Below are 20,801 nucleotides of genomic sequence, written 5' to 3' on the forward strand. Positions count from 1 at the left end.
AATTTCGAGCAGTGTTCTCCATCCTCATGAGCGTGTCGTTATGAAACCTGTCCCCCTTTTTTGGTGTGATGTGAGAAAAGCAATTTGGCTCCCTCATAACAGCAATAATACTACCATTTCAAATCACCCAACGTTTATTATAGACAATGTTTTACTCGATAAAAAGGTTCAAAAACATACTTTAATTCTTAAATGGTTTTAGTCATCCAGAAATGCATTCAGTGTTGTATTTTTTTTATCAGGTAGTCTCGCCTCAGCTTAAAGAGAAAGGTTTACAGTACTTACTGAGCCTGTGGCCTTATGATTGCATTTGACTGAGGATGCGCGGGACCCCAAACAACAAAGGATGGCCCTATGGGCCAATTGTAGTTGATAATAACTGGTGGGCTAGGATGAACACAGGAATTAAACTATAAATCAGGGGTTTGCTAGAAATGGATATCTGGTGTGCTGGACTCCTGTTAGATCTAAATCAGGTCCTGAAATCTAAATCAGGCCCTACCCCCTTGTGTAAATGACAGACAGCAGGTACAGTGGATTGACTCTGAGATGTAGTGATATTGCATGTTTGCAAGCGTGGATTTAAAATGGACAGAATTTTAAGAAATCAACATTTCCTGCAAAATAAATTCAATATGACAATTGTCGGAAAATAAACTCAATACTATTGTTTAAGGTTAAACATTTTAACGTCTATTTGACCAAATTTTAACATCTGGCAGAAAATAAGGTGATGCACATAAAACAACAAAGTCAGTGTGTCAAAATAAATATTTAAGAATATTAATTATACCCTGTTTTTCAAGGCTTGACAATTTTACTTACAGTAAATAAGTGATATACAACATATACAACAAAAAAGAAAATATAAATAAATAAACCAACTGTCAAAACTGGAAACAAACGTGACAAACAAGAAATAAATGCCATTATGGTTTCTTCCTCCAATTCTGGTAAGGCAAAACTGGAGTCAAAAAAGATCCCATCTTAATGGGTTGCTTCCATCCGAACAGAATGGCATCTTCCTAATGACCCTACTGCTTCTTTTCCACACTGGTTTTCTGCGTCACCTCAGATGCTGATGCAGTGCTGTCTGCGGATAGAGAATACAGACACAAACATGTGCATTACATTAAAATAAAAATGCAGAGGACAACAAAGGAGCAAGAATGAAAGTGTTGGAAAACAAGGAAAATACAGGTTGATGTCTCTCTCTCTCTCTCTCTCTCTCTCTCATCTCTCAAAGGGATGCAACAGAAACTGGGACACATTTTGATTCTCACAGAGTGCAACTCTTTTTTTTTTTTTTAACAGAGGATTGCATTCAAATGTGTGAAAATATGTAGGTCAACACATTATCACATCAGAGCTTTGAACATTTTTCCCAGATCAGTTTACTCCCTACTCACCAAAAGTGATACAAGAATTTACCTGGTTGCGTGTTTTGTGTTGACGTTGCCGTGGAGACAGAAGGGACCACTTCTTCCTTTGACAGAGGAAGCTCCATACCCCCAGCAGCCTCTAGGCTCTCCCGTGAAAACTCTGCAAGAAAACAATCACCAGAAAAAAACGAGATCTTTCTGTGTTTTATGCAACAAATCACGGCTTTCTAGTTCAAAGAGAATTCATAGGGTAATGGAAAACTAGATGAATTGTAAATCTGTAAACAATTGCCCCTGTTATATAGTTTTATTCCTTTTCACCTTGGATTGTCACGATTTGTTTATCCGGTATTCCATTTTTCTTCAGCCCCAATATGTGTTTGGGAAATTATTTCTCAGATAAAGCTGATGATGGAATTTGCCAACACAATTTCTACAGTCTGATTGAATGCTTTCTGCATCTGCCATGGCACATAATCATGTTCAACTATCATGTGTTGACAAAGAAAGCGCTTTGAGTGGAGGCAAAGAATATGCTGGTTGTAACTACTGTCTTTTCTGTCCTGCTACAACAGGGGCCATTTCTGCCACAGCTCTCTCTATCTGTTACCAGGGCCAAATTGAATCAGCTGGCACACTCTTATCTGAGAGGCTGCCAAGGCATTGCTCCATTAGATGTGTTTTTCTTGATCCCTCTCTCTCTCTTTCTCTCTATTCTCCCCTCTCCTTTTCTGCTGTGTCTTCCAGGGCTTTGCCTGCCATGACCTTGATTCTCTATCTTGTCTACTATATGTTTTCCTCATTACTCTCTCTAACACACACACACACACACACACACACTCTCTCTCTCTCTCTCTCTCTCTCTCTCTCGTCTCCATCATGTTCACTCTTTCCTCTCCTCCTTTCTATTCACCATTTTCGCCCTTCTCAATGGGGAGGAAGGATGAGCAGTTCTTTCAAAGGAATGGACCATTCTGCAGTGCACCTACAGTACAAATGCATCCGGAGTATAATAGAGGTGAACACACACTCTTATTCTCATTTCAGTATTCCCTCTCTTTTCTTCCTACTCTTTCTTCTCTTCATGTTCCCCTCATTCTCCTCCTTCTCTCCCTCTCCATCTTCCTCCTCCTTCTCCTCTCCCTCATCCTACTCCACCTCTCCATCTCCCTCCTCCCTTTTCTCTCTCTCCTCTTCTCCCTTTTCCTTCTCTCTCTCTCTCTTCCTCCTCCTTCTCCTCTCCCTTGTCTTCCTCATTCTTCTCCTCTCTCTCTCCACCTCCTCTCTCTCTCTCCTCTTTCTTTCTCTCTTCTAGCTCCTCTTCCTCTCTCTATCTCTCTCTCTCTTCCTCCTCCTCTGGCTCCATCTCCTCACCCTCCATCTGGCAGCGCAGCTTCTCGAAGGCCTCGCTGGTGGCGTTGTCCCCGGTGCTCCAGGCCTCCTCGTCCTCGGGCAGCTCCTCTCCGGCGGGCGTGGCATCAGGGCTGGGCCGGTCCGAAAGACAGCTCTCTGAGGAGCACTCGTCAGCCCCCTGCTGCTGCCGATACAGGTGGTGCTCCACCAGGAACTGAAGCTCTGCAAAATACACACACACACGCACACACACACACATATTACTGTACACTGAAACAACTGTATGGTATTCACAAAGATTGGTATTCACAAAGAGTGTCTACATATAAAAGTGTGTGTGTGTGTGTGTGTGTGTGTATTTTGCAGAGCTTCAGTTCCTGGTGGGTGTGTGTGTGTGTTTTGCAGGGTTTATAGGAGTGTGTAATGCATTTGTCATGTTTTGCTAATGTATTATGTGTTTCATGCAAAGAATCTACTACACTAGAAAGATTAGGTTTCATGGTGCAACTCACTCTTCACAGAGATCGGGGTTACAACAGTATTAAATAATGGAGAGACATACACAAGGACATTTTCAAAAACATAACTGTATCAAAGATATAAAGAAATGTATTAACCTTTTTGCTAAAGTGTTGCTTTGAATAAAAAAAAAAAAACTGGTTTGCAGAATAAAATAGTGATATTGGTAATGGACAGTTTTTCTTGTCTTGTTTCTAAGCATTTAGGTGCAACATAGATCAGTGTACTAAAATGAATCTATCATGTCTCCCTCTCAGATAAATTACATAGAATACTGCCTCTCACTGTCTCCACAGACTTTGCAGTGCTATCTCAAATTGTGCCAGATGAACAGACTACTCAAGGAGGAGGGAGGGAGGTAACCTAGTGCAGAGGGCATCCATTTTGAAATATCATGGCAATTTACTCAGTTCCACTGATCATGTGCAATCAAACCATTTTATGTAAGGGGACAACACATCTAAATCCTTTTGGATTGCATCCAATATATGCTTTTTTTATCAGGTACTCATTCAGTTCAGTGGTGCACTAGATCACTATGTTCATCGTTCTTAGAGAACAGATGCAGTTGAATGCTGGTACCAGTATAGCAATACAAAGCACCATCTTCGGTGGTGGTACTATGGAACCCAAAGGTGGAGCTTGGCTAGACACAGCAAACTAGTTATTTACTAATGGAACGTAAACTGTCATGGCCCCATGAGCACAGCTTCACTGCTGTGTCGTTGTAGACACAGATGATAGATGGCTTGTTTGTTCTTAGCTTGTTGTTTGTGTGCTGTTATGCATCAAACCCCAGCAACACTGGGAGGCCTGGTGTAGAGCAAATCAACACAGCGAACCTCTACTGTCACCAGCAAGCGCTGATTAATATATCAGTTTGATGCTCTTATGCTGTGCGAAGCCGCAAGATGTGTTCATTAATAGACTCAGTGCTCTGAGCCACAAGGCAGGGAGCTTTACTGGAGTGCCTCACCTTTCATGGTAGGATTCCCTCGTGCCCCCTTCCTCCTCTGCCTGGGGGAATTCAACAAGGCTTGCTGTGAAAACATACAACCAACATTTCTACAACATTTCAGCATTTACAGAGAAGTAAACACATATGGCCATGCTTACATGTTACAATTACAAGATAAAAGTGACACATCTTGTAGTCAAATCACTGCGTGACTTCAATCAATCATTACACACTGGACAACAAAATGCAAAACATAGTTCTTAAAATGAAGAGTTTCAGCCTTCAGCCATTTTTGCTATGTCTGCCATTTCTTTCTCATTGTACTGGTATCAGAAACACTGTAAAAAGACAAAATGTATTGAATACAAATGAAACTGTATTCATTCCTCCAAAGATGGAACTGTCATTGACATGTAAGACCTACAGCATGTAAAGATTTTCATTGAACTACAATTTGTCACACCTGGACTTGTCAGCTTTTGTACTGTTTTCTTCACCAAATAGGCAATACAGAACTTTTTCTAAATGTGCCTGAGATCCATACTCTGTACTCTGCGAATAGCAACAGAACAGACATGGTATCTGTTATGGATAATGAATGATTACTGATTGAAGAATTGTGCAAAGGCAATTCACACAGGTGTATCATAGATAGATAGGTGCAGAATAGATGTTTTGTTTAGGACAGGGAAACCAATCATTTGGGTCTTTGAATGACATCTGTGTTAACTGTTTTGCAAAAGGGTGTGAGAAATGTGTGAACCCAATGAAAATGTGTGAGCACATTTGCAAGAGATGACTTATGCTGTGCAAAGAAGATCACCTAATGAAGACCAAGTGGATCCCAGTTTCTTTAAGCAGGTCAAAGCAATCGAGATAAACTGTAACACTGCTGTACAGAGCTCTTGTCAGAGCAGAGTCTGTGTATTGTTGTTGTCACCTGTTGTTGTTGTTTGAGCACCCAAACTCTATGTGTAACTAACAGTAATCAGAGGTTCCAATTATGAGCAATCAAGTGTTTCTATTCAATCAGCTTCCTACAGCTGAGACATGTAGGGGTGGCCGTCAATTATGGCAAAGCATAATTTCCCTTAACTCCCATGAAAAACAAAATGTAATTTCCTGTAACTCCCATGAAAAACAAAATGGAAATCAACCTCAAAAGAGAGGATACTAAAGAATGTAAAAGGTTTATAGGTTATCATATGCCTGTACAGTATATGACATCCTGATGGCTTGTAAAGTTGGCTTGATAGCTTGTTGAGTTCATGAAGTCAACATCTGGCATTCAGACTCTGCGCAGGGCAGGTATAATGGGCTCTTAGTGGTAATGAGATTAGGATTATATGATTTTACCTTGTACAGCTGGTTGGGAAGACGGTCTTCGTCAATCTCTGTAAAGAAAAAAAAACACACATGAACATAAATGGCAAGTACATGGGTTGGGTAAAATGCATGTCATTACATTTACCTTAAAACGGATTACATTTAAAAGGATGAGATATACCAGCATCAATTTCATGTGCTGATATGTAATACAGACACACACATGCACACACACACATCTACGCCCTTTTACTCTTTTTACACACACACAGCCACAGCTACAGCACACACACACACACACACACACAGACAGACACACACGCACTTACTCATACACAAACACCCATTTCACAGGAACAGTCCTTAGAGAGTCCCCTATGCGCTCCCCTGAGTGCTGAGCTGTCGGGCAGCCGTAGGGTGCTGCTGCCAACTCCTCTCCTCTCACCACTGAGGTGACCTTGCAGCCACCCAGACTGTTTAATGCCCCATGCCCCCTCTAGACATCTGTCTCCGTCGGCAACAGCAATGGCAGCGGCAGTGGGAGCAGTACCCACAGAACCCCAGGGGAGCCACACACACACACACACACACACATATCCACACAACCCGAGGAGCGCTGCCCAGGGGCCGACCGACAGCCGTAATGGCTGCCCAAAACACCGGAATACTAATGGAACTGGACCAGGAAGTGCAATAGCAAATCAACTCTATAATCAATGTAAAATGGTATGGAATGGAAAGAAGACAACATACATACATACATGCTAACAGTGCTGGAACAGCGAATGGCCATAAGAGGGGATCGATTTATCAAGAGTACAGTTAACCCGCAGGGGTCGATAGTCCGGCCCCTGAACTCTTTGCCATCTCAGAGCCTTTCAACCTTTTTCTTTTTACCAGGACACCACCACCTTGTTGCCTGGCAACCTATCCCCCATACCCGTCCACCCCCAGACACCAAGTATTAGTATAAGTGCCCAGTGTTAATGTGTGTGTAACGTTTGTGTAAGAACTCTGCTCAACATTTAGCATGGTGGTGTGATACCTTTCATGCCCCCCCCCCTCATCCCCGCCCCCTGTTCACAGCCACTGGTACAGTCAGTAGAGCAGACAGAAGCACCAGCAACATGTGGGTGGGTGTGACACTAAACCTGTCCAATGGTACTGACCACCTCAAAATAAAAACATGCAAGTGCTCATTGTTAATGTTCCAAGAGAACAATACAAGTATTTCATTTATATTAAAACGCTGAGTCATTGTATTTGTATTGTTGCTGGGATTTCACACTCATTCCTTGCAAATGGAAATGCCTGCCTCAATCTGTCAGTGTCCATGTGGAGATGAAGATGTGTGAGCTGAGCTGAGCTGTGCCAGTCACTCTGCCTCGCCGGTGGAGAGGAGCGCTGAGGTATTGAGACGTCGGCACTGACTGTCATCTGTGATTTCATCGTGATGCCAGAGGACAGGATGACACAGGGACGACAGACAGTGATTAAGGCAGATAGAGACTGCAGACTACCCCAAGTATGAAACACTGAAGTTCACACACACACAAACACACACACACACACACACACACACACACACACACACACACACATAGACATACAACAGAGACAGACAGAGACAGTCACACACACACAGACACACAAACACACACGCACACATGCACGCACGCACACACACACACACACACACTCACACACACACAGACATAAGACAGAGACAGACACACACAGACACAGACACACAAACACACACAGATGCACACACACACACGTACACATACAGGCATTCTCTCACACACACTCACATGCACTTGACTATACACACACTATACACACTTCCGTAGCATGCTCATACACACACATACAGACACACACACATGCACACCACACACACATACACATTCCTTTGACCCTCCTGACTTTGTTCAAGTGAGTAGCACTATGCTAATGGAATTTATTCAAATTGACTATATCGGACAAATATACCATTCCAATCTCATACCGCCACTCTCGCAATAGAGATTTCTTGGCTGATCCATCAAGATAATTACAGGCAGGCGCTGTACAGAACTTCACCTGCAGTCCTGCACTGAGTAATAAGGATCATCATGTTTTGGTTTAATCTTTTTTTTCATCTGCTGAGAATAATTGAAATTTGGCAATCTCCTCTCTAAATCTGTGTTTATACCACACTTTGATGTTGCTGTACTTGAAACACACACACACACACACACACACACAAACACACACACACACACACACACACACACACACACACACACACACACACACAAACACAAACACACACACACACACACACACACACACACACACACACACACACACAGACACACAGACACACACACACACACACACACACACACACACACACACACTAAGTTAACTAAGTTAAGTGTTAATGCAGGTAACTGAATGTACTATCTCATCATCATGCCTCCTCCTGTGTGCCCATGAGTGTGTGTGTACTGCACAAGTGTGTGCATGAGTGTGTGTGAGAGAGTACATGTGAGAAGCCCATGATGAAGGTGAGAGAGACAGATTAGAAAGATGTCTGGCAAGAGGGTGTGTGTGTGTGTGTGTGTGTGTGTGTGTGTGTGTGTGTGTGTGTGTGTGTGTGTGTGTGTGTGTGTGTGTGTGTGTGTGTGTGTGCTATGATCAAGGATGGCAGACAATAGGAGTGTAAAGGATACATCTCTGGAAAGTGTGTGATCATATCTATATGAGTGTGTGTGTGTGTGTGTGTGTGTGTGTGCACGCATGTTTGTGTGTGTGTGTGTGTGTGTGCACGCGCATGTTTGTGTGTGTGTGTGTGTGTGTGCATGCATGTGGGTGATAGGGAGAGAGAGGAATTCTGTGATGTGCCAGTGAAATATCTGGGGCAGGATGGGAGCAGGGCCTGAGTAATCTGCCGACTGTTAAATAATGTAACAAACTGTCTGCCGGGGCACGTCACTGCACCATCCCTCTCTCCGCACCTCTCCACTGAGAGCTCTCTCTCTCTCTATCACACACACACACACACACACACACACACACACACACACACACACACACACACACACACACACACACACACACACACACTGTTTAAAGCCTCTTCTCCTTTGTGTGTACTCTTTCAAGCCAGCTCTGCCTTTATCTGCCTTTTACTCATAATTATTTCTCTGTATTTATTTCTTGGCAATTATTTCTCTTCCTGTCTCTCTCTGTGTGTCTGTCTCTGTCTATGTGTTTGTCTGGCTGGCTGCGTCCTTTCTCCTGTGTAGTCTGATCCATCTTGCTTCATACTGTAGATGGATTGGGGACAGATTATGCGACCTCCTCTCTGTTTTCGTAACACTGTTTAACAGATCCATCTCTCTCTCACTGAAATAAGCAAGGCAGCAGAACATTGGAAAGTACAAGCAATCACACAAACACACTCTCACTCACACACTCACACACTCACACACACTCACACACACACACACACACACACACACACACACACACACACACATACAGGCCTCATACACAACACTAATCCGAACCGGCCCAGAGAATATCTTAGACCATGTATAGCATTTTAGAATTAATCTGAACTGCCTGATTCGAGATGCTGAAAACACCAGGGACACAGCAGGGTTGCTGGATGTGCGCAATTAAAATATAATTAGGCCTTTTCTCCATACAATTCAACAAACAACACTCTAAAAAGCATATAAGAAGAACAAAGACAAAGATATAAATACCAAAAGAATACTAATAAGCATGACTAAGACTCTCCCTTGGTGTTTTATGGTCACTGTGAAAACAAAACCAGAATAAAAATAGGGGAAATTCAGCGTAGCCTACAATTCCCATAATCCCTAGTGAGTCAGTTGCTCCCCCATGCACATAAGGGTGGGAACTGTGGAGAAAGATCTGGATGTAAAGGAGGAAGCGTGTATTGTGGTTGAACCATAACAAGAGAGGGTATGACGCTGATGCATGCACCGATCAGAAGACAGGAACTAAAGTGGAATACACGGGAGAGAAGATCATCCAATAACACACCAGCGCAAAGTAGAGATCATCCAATAACACACCCCTGGAAAAGGTCTCAGTTCCTTTGATGCTTGTTAAAGGACTAGGCATTCAGGGACTTGCACTGAATGAGTCACAAAGAGAGTGTAAAAATAAGCCTGCTGTGAGGACAGCTTTTGCTTTTTTATTATTTGGTAAAAAAAATCAAGCATGCCTGTCCAAAGCAACTTTGCACACAAAATAGCAATACTGATGAAAGCAAGCAGACATCTGTATTCAGCACACACCAATATTAACAGCTCGTTTGAAACTGAAGTGGAATAGCACTCAATGGAATAACATTCAGTCAAACACTGAGCAATGGAACATTTGTGTTTTGTTATCTGAAAGACGAGCTAAGAAGCTCCTCATAATACTCAGAAGTTTGATTGTCTCCCACTGCTTCTAGATCTCTACAATATGTCCAGGCACAATGCGTAGGAGAGATAGAACACAAAGCATAAAGGAATGCAGTAATGAGACAAAGCGGTGTCGTACCTGGTGACGATTGGTCACTGGAGGCCACTAAAGTGGCAGGGGTCGGCCTTCTTCTCCTGATCTGCAGAATGGAGAACAGAAAAGCAATGGCTATCAGTTCATGCATTGTTATTAAACTTGCAAATCTAATCTTCAATCTACTGTTAGGGAACAGAATCACAAAGACCCAGATATCACATGCCGACATATTTGACTTGGTTGATATAACAAAAAGAAGTGTTTCCTTGCTCTCCATTGATGGCATACAACAGAGTTTACCTGGTAGGGGTATAGAACTCTCCTTGTGGTATACCGGCACAAGCTTGATCTAATCCATACACTCAATAACAGAAAAGTTGCTGGCTATCTTTGCCTAAATCTTTACTGAGTACTTGCTTCTGATGTACTAAAGGTGATATTACCAGCACAAACACAGTGTCCCAATAGACCCTGAACATAGCCATGGCCTAAGGCCTACGTTGTCTTGCTCATGTAAAAGGTGCAATCCTCAGTATGTTCTACTAAAAGGTTAGCTTGGGCATTTTTCTCTTTTGCAGCTGATAGCAAGTGTGTGGATGTGTTTGCACATGCAGACCTTTCCGAAATACAAGCCTAATGGCTACTGCCTTTAAAGAGCCAGCAGCTAAGACCACAGAGAATAATCTATTAGCACATGATAATGCAGTTATAAGGGGCAATACCAAACAATAAATCCTTCAGATTCCCCCAAATGGCGTACACACACACACACACACACACACAGGAATCAGAGAGTGAGCATTAGTTCTAGTCTACACTTCCAATCACCCGGTAGCATTGTGGCGGAGCACCTTGAACTGACTGTGTGTGTGTGTTTGTGCTCCGCTGGCTGGCTGGCGTTGTTGTCGGACTCGGGTCGGGCTGCTGAGCCAAGCTGAAACTCAGTCAGGGGGCCGGTCGGCCTCCCCCTGCAGACAGAGCAAGCCAAGACCAGTGTGTGTGTGTGTGTGTGCGTGCTCTCTCCTACCTTCCATCAGGATTCGCTTACACGTGCTGCTCGCTCGCATAGGACATGCAGCCTCAGATCACCTCCGAGTGTTAGCGTAGCCTCGTGTAACCTCTCCCAGACTGACTCAGGCTCTCACAGCTCGAGTGTTTAAACAATGACACGATCTCTCACTACACGGGCACCTTCAGATGGCGTGACATACACAGTATTATTCCTGTGCTGGCACATTATGGTGCTTCACTGAGATTGACAATGCTGATACAACTGCAGAACTCTTCACACATAGCAGATACAGAGAGATGCTATCAAAGTTGATCTTGATTCACTTACCCTATATTACCCTACCAATCATAACTGTCTGACACCAAAAAGTAAACCTTTGGATGTTACTGCAAAGTGTCACTTCTACAGTATCTCAAAAAATGTGAACACACTGCAGACTGAGGCTGCCAAAGTCTTACAGTAGGCCTATGCTTCCACAAGTCAACAGTCATTCCAAAACCTCCAAAAGTTCCCCCCCCATTTGCATAATTTGTCTTTCACCATATGGCGAGGAGAAAGAGATATGCAGCAGTTTACTTTTGACATCTTGGAAACTTGGACAGTTGTCATGTTACATTGGGCAATTTGTAAAAGGAGACACCTTGCATCATCTTTGTTCACACAGTGCATAACCTCAATTGACTCTATTGTAATTTCACCTGCTGTTACAGTCTATGCGGCTACGAACAAACACACTAGAAACCAGTGAGTCAGTGAGCATTTATGTGTCATAACAACGATTGTGGACATTACAGCACATTTTTCTGATGCTCACCTGCATCTGCCAACAGAGACAGATACAAGTGCTCCATCCTCATATAACCTCTCAGGAGTTCTTCACAACTGCAGTCAGGATATTGGTTTGTATCAACCCCCCCCTCCCTCCTTGATGCAGTGCAATATGCAATTTTGTTTTCCTTCACACATCTGTGGATCACTCTCTCAGGCTGCATCATGCTCTCGGTAAGACACATGCACAAGAGAGCTTCATTAACTAAACTCTGCAGCATGCCCCACACAGTGTGAGCCCTGTGTGTGAACAAACAAAGCCGAAGCTATTTCCTCTCCTCCTTTAGAATTGCCTCTTAACAAGGGCTTCTCCAGGAAGAGGAGTGCATCTCCTTTTGTCCCTGGCCTCGTTGATGAAACTAATTGAGTATTCAGAGGGCGGTGGACCTGGCTCCTCGCCCCTACGATAGCCAGACTCCGAGAGAGACAGGCGGAGTTCAAAACCCCCTTTCCTACCACTGACTCAGAGTGCAATATGGCCCTTATGCAGAATGATGCAACTGTCCTAGTTTCACACTGAAACACACAAAGTGATCAGCCTCACTTCCTGACAGAGAAGCGTACTGTATCATTGCATCTTCTTCTGCACTGAGGTGGAATGGACAGCAATAGATGTGTCTTGTGAGTTGTTGTGTTGCAATGGTCTGAAGGCCCATTCTTTCTCCTTAGTGAAGGAGATGGTCTGAAGGCCCATTCTTTCTCCTTCTTTTTCCTGCAATGATCATTTTGGCTAGCAAGTTGATTTCTGTGTCTGCAGGGTAGACTTGTTCTGCCTGTTTTCCACAGTATTGTGATAATCCATCGCAATGATGGCAATTGTACTGATAAAGATGGAGGCATCCTTGCCTTGGTTATAGTTGTGGGGGTGCTGTTATTCCCCTGGAAGGAGCTTTCTAAGATGCCAATCTGATTTGCTGTACAAAACGGTACCACAACCTCACCTACAGGCTCATTTATAGCATGACATTGTAAAGAAAAGATACTGCTGAACTCCTCTGATCTCCTTTTCTTACTGTTTATGTAGGAGGGGCAAGGCAAGCGTGCTTGATAGTCCAGACCTATTGGCTTACACACACACACACAGTCTTCAAATAGTCAGATTTGCTTGACATTTCACAGTCATTTCTACATCAATTATAATGCAATCATTGACGCTGGCAAAACTGACACAAAAAGACGTGCAGACAAATACAAATACACACTCACTCACTCACTCACTCACACACACACACACACACACACACACACACACACACACACACACACACACACACAAACGCACAAATACACACACACACCACACACACACACACCACACCCACACACACAAACGCACAAATACACACACACACACACACACACACACACACACACACACACACACACACACACACACACACACACACACACACACACAAATCTTAGCCCCATGGGTTTGGCTTTGTAAGCTCGGGGCTTGTCTGCCCACTCTGCTTAGAAATGCACTGCTGCATTCTTGCAACAAAGAGCCACTGCCTCCCACTCTCCAGCAGAGGAATGGCCAGCAGGAAAGAATCCTCCATTTGAATTGCAGTGTCTCCTCCAGAGACTAGTCTTATGCACTGAGCACAATGCAACCTGTGAGGTCAGTCCTGGTCACTCTGAGAGCACATTCATTTCAAATGAATTAAACATGAAATAAAGTAGAGAAGTGAACTATATCTCTCACAAAAACTCTCCTCTCTCTGCATGGACTGTAGGTTTTTTTCCATCCCAATATGTTTTCATCATTTTGTTGTTTACTGAACTGAGCGGAATATGTTGCTTTTCATTCAGAAGTGTAAGATGAAGCCAATAAAGAGCTGAGTTTTTTCAGAGGCTCCTGCTGTGAAGGCACCCTGCCCCTCTCAAAGCTTCCATCTGTTTTACTTCAGTGGCAAGTGCCAAGAAAACCCGCCCGGTCTTTTTTATCTCAGTGATCTTGGTCATGTGATGCACAACTCCCCCGAGCATCAGACTGGGTGTTTAGTGCAGCTGGGTGTTGCTGGATGTACAAACATCATAGTGTGTGTGTGTGTGTGTGTGTGTGTGTGTGTGTGTGTGTGTGTGTGTGTGTGTGTGTGTGTGTGCAGTAGTTTTTTGTCACCATTACTCCACCGCAGCACCATGAGAACTGAACCTGCGCTTTTGAACATCATGGTGATGCGTTTTCCTTCTGCCTGACTGCTCAAGGGAGGCAGATAATCCTCTTCACTGCTCATGTTATAACAGCGTTTCCACAGGGGTCCAATGTAAAGTTACTCTTACAGAAACCACTTAATCTGAAACATGACCTTCTTTAGATCATGAACAAGCAAGTGTGGCTATGTATTTACAGGGCATGCTAAATGCGCTGAATGACCTTGATGACCTAATTACATTGTGGCTGTATGATTGATCGGTGATGGACTGTACAGAAAGACCACAATACAGTATATGATTTCCACTATTTGGACCATGTGTGAAATCTACACAAAACATCTTTGAGGAACAATTTAAGACACCAGAATGTGATGCTAATCGAACTACTTCAGAAGATCAGCAAAACATGTACAGTAGATTGAGATAGTCTGTTCCACTCCACCAATAATAATCATATCTGAGTAAAAAGAGTGATTTAAATCTGTGAGTGGAAGTGGGAGTGGAAATAAATCATCAGCACACGCTGAAGTCTTCAGCCCATTCATTACTCATTCATTACTGCTATGATGACTTGGTTATGAAATATCAAACCATGATGTTATCTGTATACATGTTCATTATAAAATGCAAATTGTACATTTTGAAGGCAGATTGTAAAATGCAGTATTTTTGGATCCAATCCACCTGAATTGTAATGAAAGAAAACTTGACATTATATTATTGTAAATCAGCTTATAAATGCTCCATTTTATACTGGGCATCTAACACTAGTGCTTAAGACAGATAGACCCATCCTGTGGGGATAACAAGTATATCTTCTTGTTCCGCTTTACAGGTTTAAGGTGGACAGCCAGCGTATTAAGAGGGGCCCGTTCCCAGAGTGGTAGGGTCTGATAGAGAGCACTCTCCCCCAGAGCGAGGCCACTCTGACAGGCAGTGCTGCCGAGGTGCTGTCCACTTGCTGGGTGGGCTGTCAGGAGGCCGTAGTACAGCAGGGGATGATGGATGGTCCAAGGCACCCCGCTACTGCACTCCTAACACCTAAGCAGTGGGGTGAACAGTGGTGGCGTGATGCCTCAGTACACACACACACACACACACACACATACACACAGACAGACACACACACACACACACACACACACACACACACACACACACACACACACACAGACACACGCACACACGCACATGCACACGCACACACACACACACACACACACACACACACACACACACACACACACACACAGACACACATGCACACGCACACGCACACGCACACACACACTCACAAACATGAATTACAAATCCCGACAAAAAATGGTCTGGCAAGGAACCAAGGTTCTCCTGAGGATCCCTGGTTAGGCAGCTTGTGCCCAGTGAAGCTAAGACACCTTGGGGAGCCAAAAACTAGATTTCTTCTGGTGAGACACAGGACACAGATTCAAACTGGCCAGAAGAGACAGCAGCGCCCAGCTTCTGCAGAGAGCGCGGTGCAGCAGGCTAGCAAAGCTGCCATCAGAGCTTGATCTTTCTCATAATTAATGCATAATTAAAGCAGAGAACTCACTGTTCTCTGCTCTGCTTTAGATAAGAGGATGTTCCAAATATCAAAATAAGCCCAGAAACAAACAAAAAACAAACAAAAACAATTAATGCACCAGGGCGGTGAAGTAATGCTAATCCACTAAAAGCAGACCCAGCATGGACATGAATGATAATCGATCAGAACTATGCAACACTCACAGTCAGATCTGTGGGCATTGATAGTCTCTGCTGGGTCCCCGTGCGCTAATTAAAAGCTGATAAAGAGTTCATTACAAGCCTGCCTCAATCATACTGTAAGCTGGGAATGGGCTAATTTTGCCTCCCATCCTCTGGCCAAAATCAATCAGCTCTGCAGAGCTGCTTTTGTTCCACATTACAATAGCGCTCTCGTCTTCCCAATGTCTGGGGAGAGCTGAGAGGTCTTCCGTGCACTTTTCATGGCACTCATCAGTAATATATACAGTAAAGGGCCTCAAGATCAACACACTATCCCCCTTTTCATTTGGAGGGACTTGCTCGATTTGCTTAAAAGACTGTAGCAATCCCTTGCAAAAGGACCTTGTATTAACATCAGCACCAGATGGACCATATTTTACAATTGTGCAGATGGTGTCTTTTTAATGACCAGTAGAGAAGCAAGCGGGGTGTTGACATTTTTCCTCTCCTCAGCAACTCTCAGCAGCAGCAACACATGGACTCAGCATCCTGCATTTGCGTGGGGGCTCTGCCTCTGACGCGGAGAATGTAAGAGAGAGAGAGAGAGAGAGAGAGAGAGAGAGGGGGAGAGAGGGAGAGAGAGAGAGAGAGAGGGAGGGAGGGAGGAAAATGAGGGAGAGAAAGAGGGGGTCTCCAGAGGTTTTCTTTCTGAGTTTATTTACAGCAGGATCAATGAAGCTACTCCAGGATTAAGTTTCGCTGCCCAAGGACCGGGGTCGCTAACATGTTTTCCGCGGCTCATTTGTCTTGCCTTGGCCCCGGGCTTCCCTTGAACACCAGTGCACAACCATCATGAAGTAGTGGTTAAGTGGTTGCAGTCATTCATTATTACAATCTGTTTTATAGCCAAGTATACTGTGTCTCTTTGTTATCATATAGCACAGTCCAGGATCATTCACACTTCACAAATATTAATATAAGAGAGATTTAAGTGAGAACGTAGTATGTGTTCATCTTACACATCTCAAATGCATTTCTAATGTTGAGGTTTAAAAAGCCATATTCTGGATTTTAACATCTATCTTTTATCTCCTCTCATCTCATATATCTGATCTGAGTCATCCAAGTAGAAGGAAGGGGGATAGCTTGAGTCTTGTAAATGTTACCTTTTAAAGCCTCTCATTCATTATAAATGTGCAACTTCATTCATGTTAAATTCATTAACTGCACTCAATCAGATGTTTCCTTTGCTAAGATCCTGTCGGCGGACACCTCATCCTATTCACGTGGTCCCTGCAGAACTTTCTTCAGCTTTATAATACCCTACCTGTCTGACAGGAGATCAGCGCAGACATGGGGAGCACAATGGACTAACAAATCAGCTCACAGCTGCCTGACCCAGAGCCCCTGGAGGATTGTGAGGCTGTCGGAGCAACCTCGGAGCAGTGACAACAAGCAAGCGCATCCAGAGTAGTGTTTATGACACAACTGTGATCTCCAATGTGTGTGTGTGTGTGTGTGTGGTGGGGATATGCGGATGTAACCAGTAATTGCACACACAATTTCGTTATCCACTCAAATGGTATTAAAACACTTGCTCAATTGCACTCTTGAAAAGATATGAGGTTCTGGTGCACGGTGAGTCATATCAGCATTGAACACCTACAATACCTTGGGCTCTTTTGTCTCTCACTCGCTTTATCTCTCTCTCTGTATCTCTCTCTCAGACACACACACACACACACACACACACACACACACACACACACACACACACACACACACACACACACACACACTCAGCTCACCTGTTCAGCTGCCTCCGGGTCCAGGTGAGAGTCGAGGAGTGGCACAGTGAATTGAATCTTGCGCGGGCTCCCGGTCTCCATTTTAAGAAGAGGAATGGATGGAAGTATAGAGAGAATGACAGAAAGAAAGAAAGAAAGAAAGAAAGAGAGAGAGAGGGGTGAGCAGAGGACAGATAAACAAGTGGTGCTGGTGTGTGAGAGTGAGAGAGGGGAGGGAGAGGGCTTTCTGGAGGTGATGAAGAGAGAGAAGCAGCTGCAGTGAGCGGATTCTGTGTTCTGTGTTCTTCCCTTTCTGTCCTCCCAGGTCTCCCCTAATTCCACGCTGTCTGGCACAATTGCGTCTCCTCTTTATCCCGGTGGATTCCTGCGCGGCCTCCCTTGTTAAATGAAGTCTCCCGGCTCCTCACTCCTCCTTCCCTCTGTTTGGCTCCTCTCCTCTTCTCTCAGCTCAGCGCAGTGCCAAGGACATTCAGCTACTGATCACCTCTATCGCTCCCTCTCTCTCTCTCTCTCTCTCTTTCGCTGCCCCCCTCCCCTCTATTTCTCATCCTCTCATTCGGCAGCTCTGCCTCCCCCTCTGGCTTAGCTCCTCCTTTTCACCCTGTCTCTGCCTTGCTATTGGCTGGCGGGCATCGGGAGTATCACTTAATGCAAATTGTGGTTCAGAATCTCTTAAACTCTTCTCAGCCTTACTAATGAGCCTGTTTTGTGCACAGTGCAGGTGTTTTTAAACATCTCTTGACTACAAAACAAACATATTCTCATTTTTTTTTCTTCTGTCATATCTTACTAATAGTACATTAAGTAGAATTGTAGTAGTCTTTCTATGAAAAGATTATATAAATAGTATATTTGACATTAAATTTCATTTGTGTACCTTTCACTTGTGTTTTATCTTTATTAGTAACTGCGACTCTAGAGTAGTAGCATCACAACAGTGTAGCTGATGGGGGAGCCGTGGTGTTGCTTGACTGCTTTGAGACGTTTATTGCCCAGCATCGGAGAAGGCTAAAGAGTCAGAGCCAGTGAGCCGTGAGGATCTCTCTGCTAAGCTGTCAGCTGGCTCCTGTGGTGGCCATGACAGATCAACAGAGGGAAACTGAACCCCCATGACAGGGTATCCACATCCCATTTCAGCAGCAGAGCTGTCCAGTACAAATGATTGTGTTGCTCTCACTTTTCAATCAATTACTTGTTCCATTAGTGGTACTTGGTAAAAGCAATTCAACCCTACAATAATGCGAGTGTACAGAAAGCATTAGTCAAGAGGCGACACAGAAATAAAGCATGGCTTGGTTATTCAGGTAATTAAACAGGTGTTAGAATGCCTAATTACCAATCTATGATTTCTCATAGATCAAATATGGCACCACAGTGTAATAAGGGTGTAGGAAGGCCGGTCTATTTAAGTCAAATCCGTCGAGGCCACTGAGTCAGAGTGAAGCACGAGCAGGGTTGATGAGGACTGTGTAGGAGTCGCTGATGGAGGAGGCATTTTTAGATAGGAGAACCCCCTCTCGCAGCGATCTGTCTATCCACATCAGCACGAAGCACGACTTCAGGTGGGGAGAGGAGGGCTTTTTGATTTCCTCACTGCGTGGTGGACGAGTCTGCCCAAATGTGGGATTGTGAGAAGGGGATGCGGGGGATGAAATGAGACTCCTCTCGTGCTCGGATCAGCGCCAGTGCCTGTGTTATACAGGGGGCAAGAGGGGGAGGGTAATGAGGACTCCTCATCTCCTTTGAGAGGTCAGGGTGGGGCAGAGGAGGGGCCCGCAAGGTGTGTGTGTGTGTGTGTGTGTGTGTGTCTTCAAAGCGGAACACCGGCAAGCCACACACACAGAGCAACACACTTTGTTGCAGAAGCTACGCAATACACCCTGAGGTCTTTCACCCACACCCACACACCCACACACACACACACACACACACACACACACACACACACACAAACAGACACAGACACAAAGACACACACACACATTCACACCCACGCACACATTACCTGCAGCCAAAGAACCGCCCTCTAGTTTTCTCATACTCATTAGACTCATTGTAATTCTTCAGCAAAGCCACAATGAGCTGCACCACTCGCTGACTACCCCAGAAATCAGGACATATCCCAGTGTGAAGTACATTTTGCTGCAAGCCCAGGCAGAATATGTAAACTCAAGGTACAATATATGAGAGGGAATGCAAATGAACCTCTCAAGGTTTTCGAGGCATTTATATATATATATGTAACCAGGTGGTAAAAAGAAGGGATTAAATTACTACATTTATGGTTCATCTTTTATATTGTGAGATTTTTCATTTGTTTTCTTTTATTGTTTTCTATTGAGATCAAAGGTTCACATTGTCATACACTAAACCAAAAAAATGGTTGTCTACTATTTGTAGTTGGATGCAATATCTAGAGTAATATGTATACCCAGTAGGGGGCGGTAGTTGCCAATTCTTCTGACGAATTGTATATAGTTAGCCTACTTCATTAGTACTTTCCTGCGTGAGTTGGAACTCGCTCTTTTTTACCCGAGGAGGCTACGAGAGAAAGCATGTTAAGCTGTTGTGTATATTAAGAACATTTCCTGGTAAATAGCTTTTCCACACAGTAGTTGAGTGAGTTAAAGTGAGTGTTGAATATGCTGTTAGAAACGTGATATGTTTGTGCTATAGGTGCTAATGAAGTTTGAGGATTATTCGTCCACATTTGCTGTAACTACTATAATTTGCTGTAACTGCTGAAGATGTAAGTGAGATCTTGAAACTACTTTTTATTTTGATATTAGACATGTTAAGTGTTGTTATCCATTTCTAAGACTGTGTGTATGTTTGTTTGGTTTTAGAAAGTACTGTAAGCCCACTGCCGTATTTTAGTTAGAGAGAACAAAGCTTCAACATTACCAATTCATGCTAACGTATTTTGGTTGAATGCCAGAGACTATTTCTGGTTACTAGCTGCTACCTACACACTGGTGAATAAACTTAAAGAAAGAATCCTAACTCCTTTGTGTCCTATGTGGTTGAACTTCCATAGGCTACATATATATATATATATATATATATATATATATATATATATATATATATATATGAAGGGTTCAGATGCAAAAGCCTCTAAATGCCACCTATATCAAAAATGAGAAAAGATGGTGAGGGGATGCTCTCCACACATAGTATACGCTAATCAAATAATTTAACTTCTAAACCCACTAAAT

At 43.7% G+C, this 20,801-nt stretch overlaps 1 protein-coding gene across 1 annotated transcript; it reads right to left on the minus strand.

Moving 5' to 3' along the window:
* Positions 1-33: 33 nt before the first annotated feature.
* On the minus strand, positions 34-18,098 carry LOC121707874 (protein phosphatase 1 regulatory subunit 1A-like). The gene is made up of 7 exons (XM_042090775.1): positions 17,584-18,098; positions 10,111-10,171; positions 5,569-5,606; positions 4,231-4,294; positions 2,757-2,957; positions 1,432-1,542; positions 34-1,093 (listed from the first exon to the last, which is right to left on the minus strand). Exons 1-7 carry the CDS (start codon positions 17,662-17,664, stop codon positions 1,035-1,037), a joined length of 615 nt encoding a protein of 204 aa, XP_041946709.1. The 5' UTR covers positions 17,665-18,098; the 3' UTR covers positions 34-1,034.
* Between the last annotated feature and the right edge of the window lie 2,703 nt (positions 18,099-20,801).

The sequence above is a fragment of the Alosa sapidissima genome, chromosome 4 (genome assembly GCF_018492685.1).
Source record: "Alosa sapidissima isolate fAloSap1 chromosome 4, fAloSap1.pri, whole genome shotgun sequence".
In the NCBI taxonomy this organism is placed as follows: Eukaryota; Metazoa; Chordata; class Actinopteri; order Clupeiformes; family Clupeidae; genus Alosa; species Alosa sapidissima.

What these genes read in the sequence shown, in the direction of transcription:
- LOC121707874 (XM_042090775.1), bottom strand. Translation starts at nt 17,664, where the DNA reads ATGGAGACCGGGAGCCCGCGCAAGATTCAATTCACTGTGCCACTCCTC. An exon ending in ACCCGGAGGCAGCTGAACAG is followed by an intron (nt 10,172 to 17,583) that starts GTGAGCTGAGTG and finishes TCCATTCTGCAG; the next exon opens with ATCAGGAGAAGAAGGCCGAC. An exon ending in CAGTGACCAATCGTCACCAG is followed by an intron (nt 5,607 to 10,110) that starts GTACGACACCGC and finishes TTTTCTTTACAG; the next exon opens with AGATTGACGAAGACCGTCTT.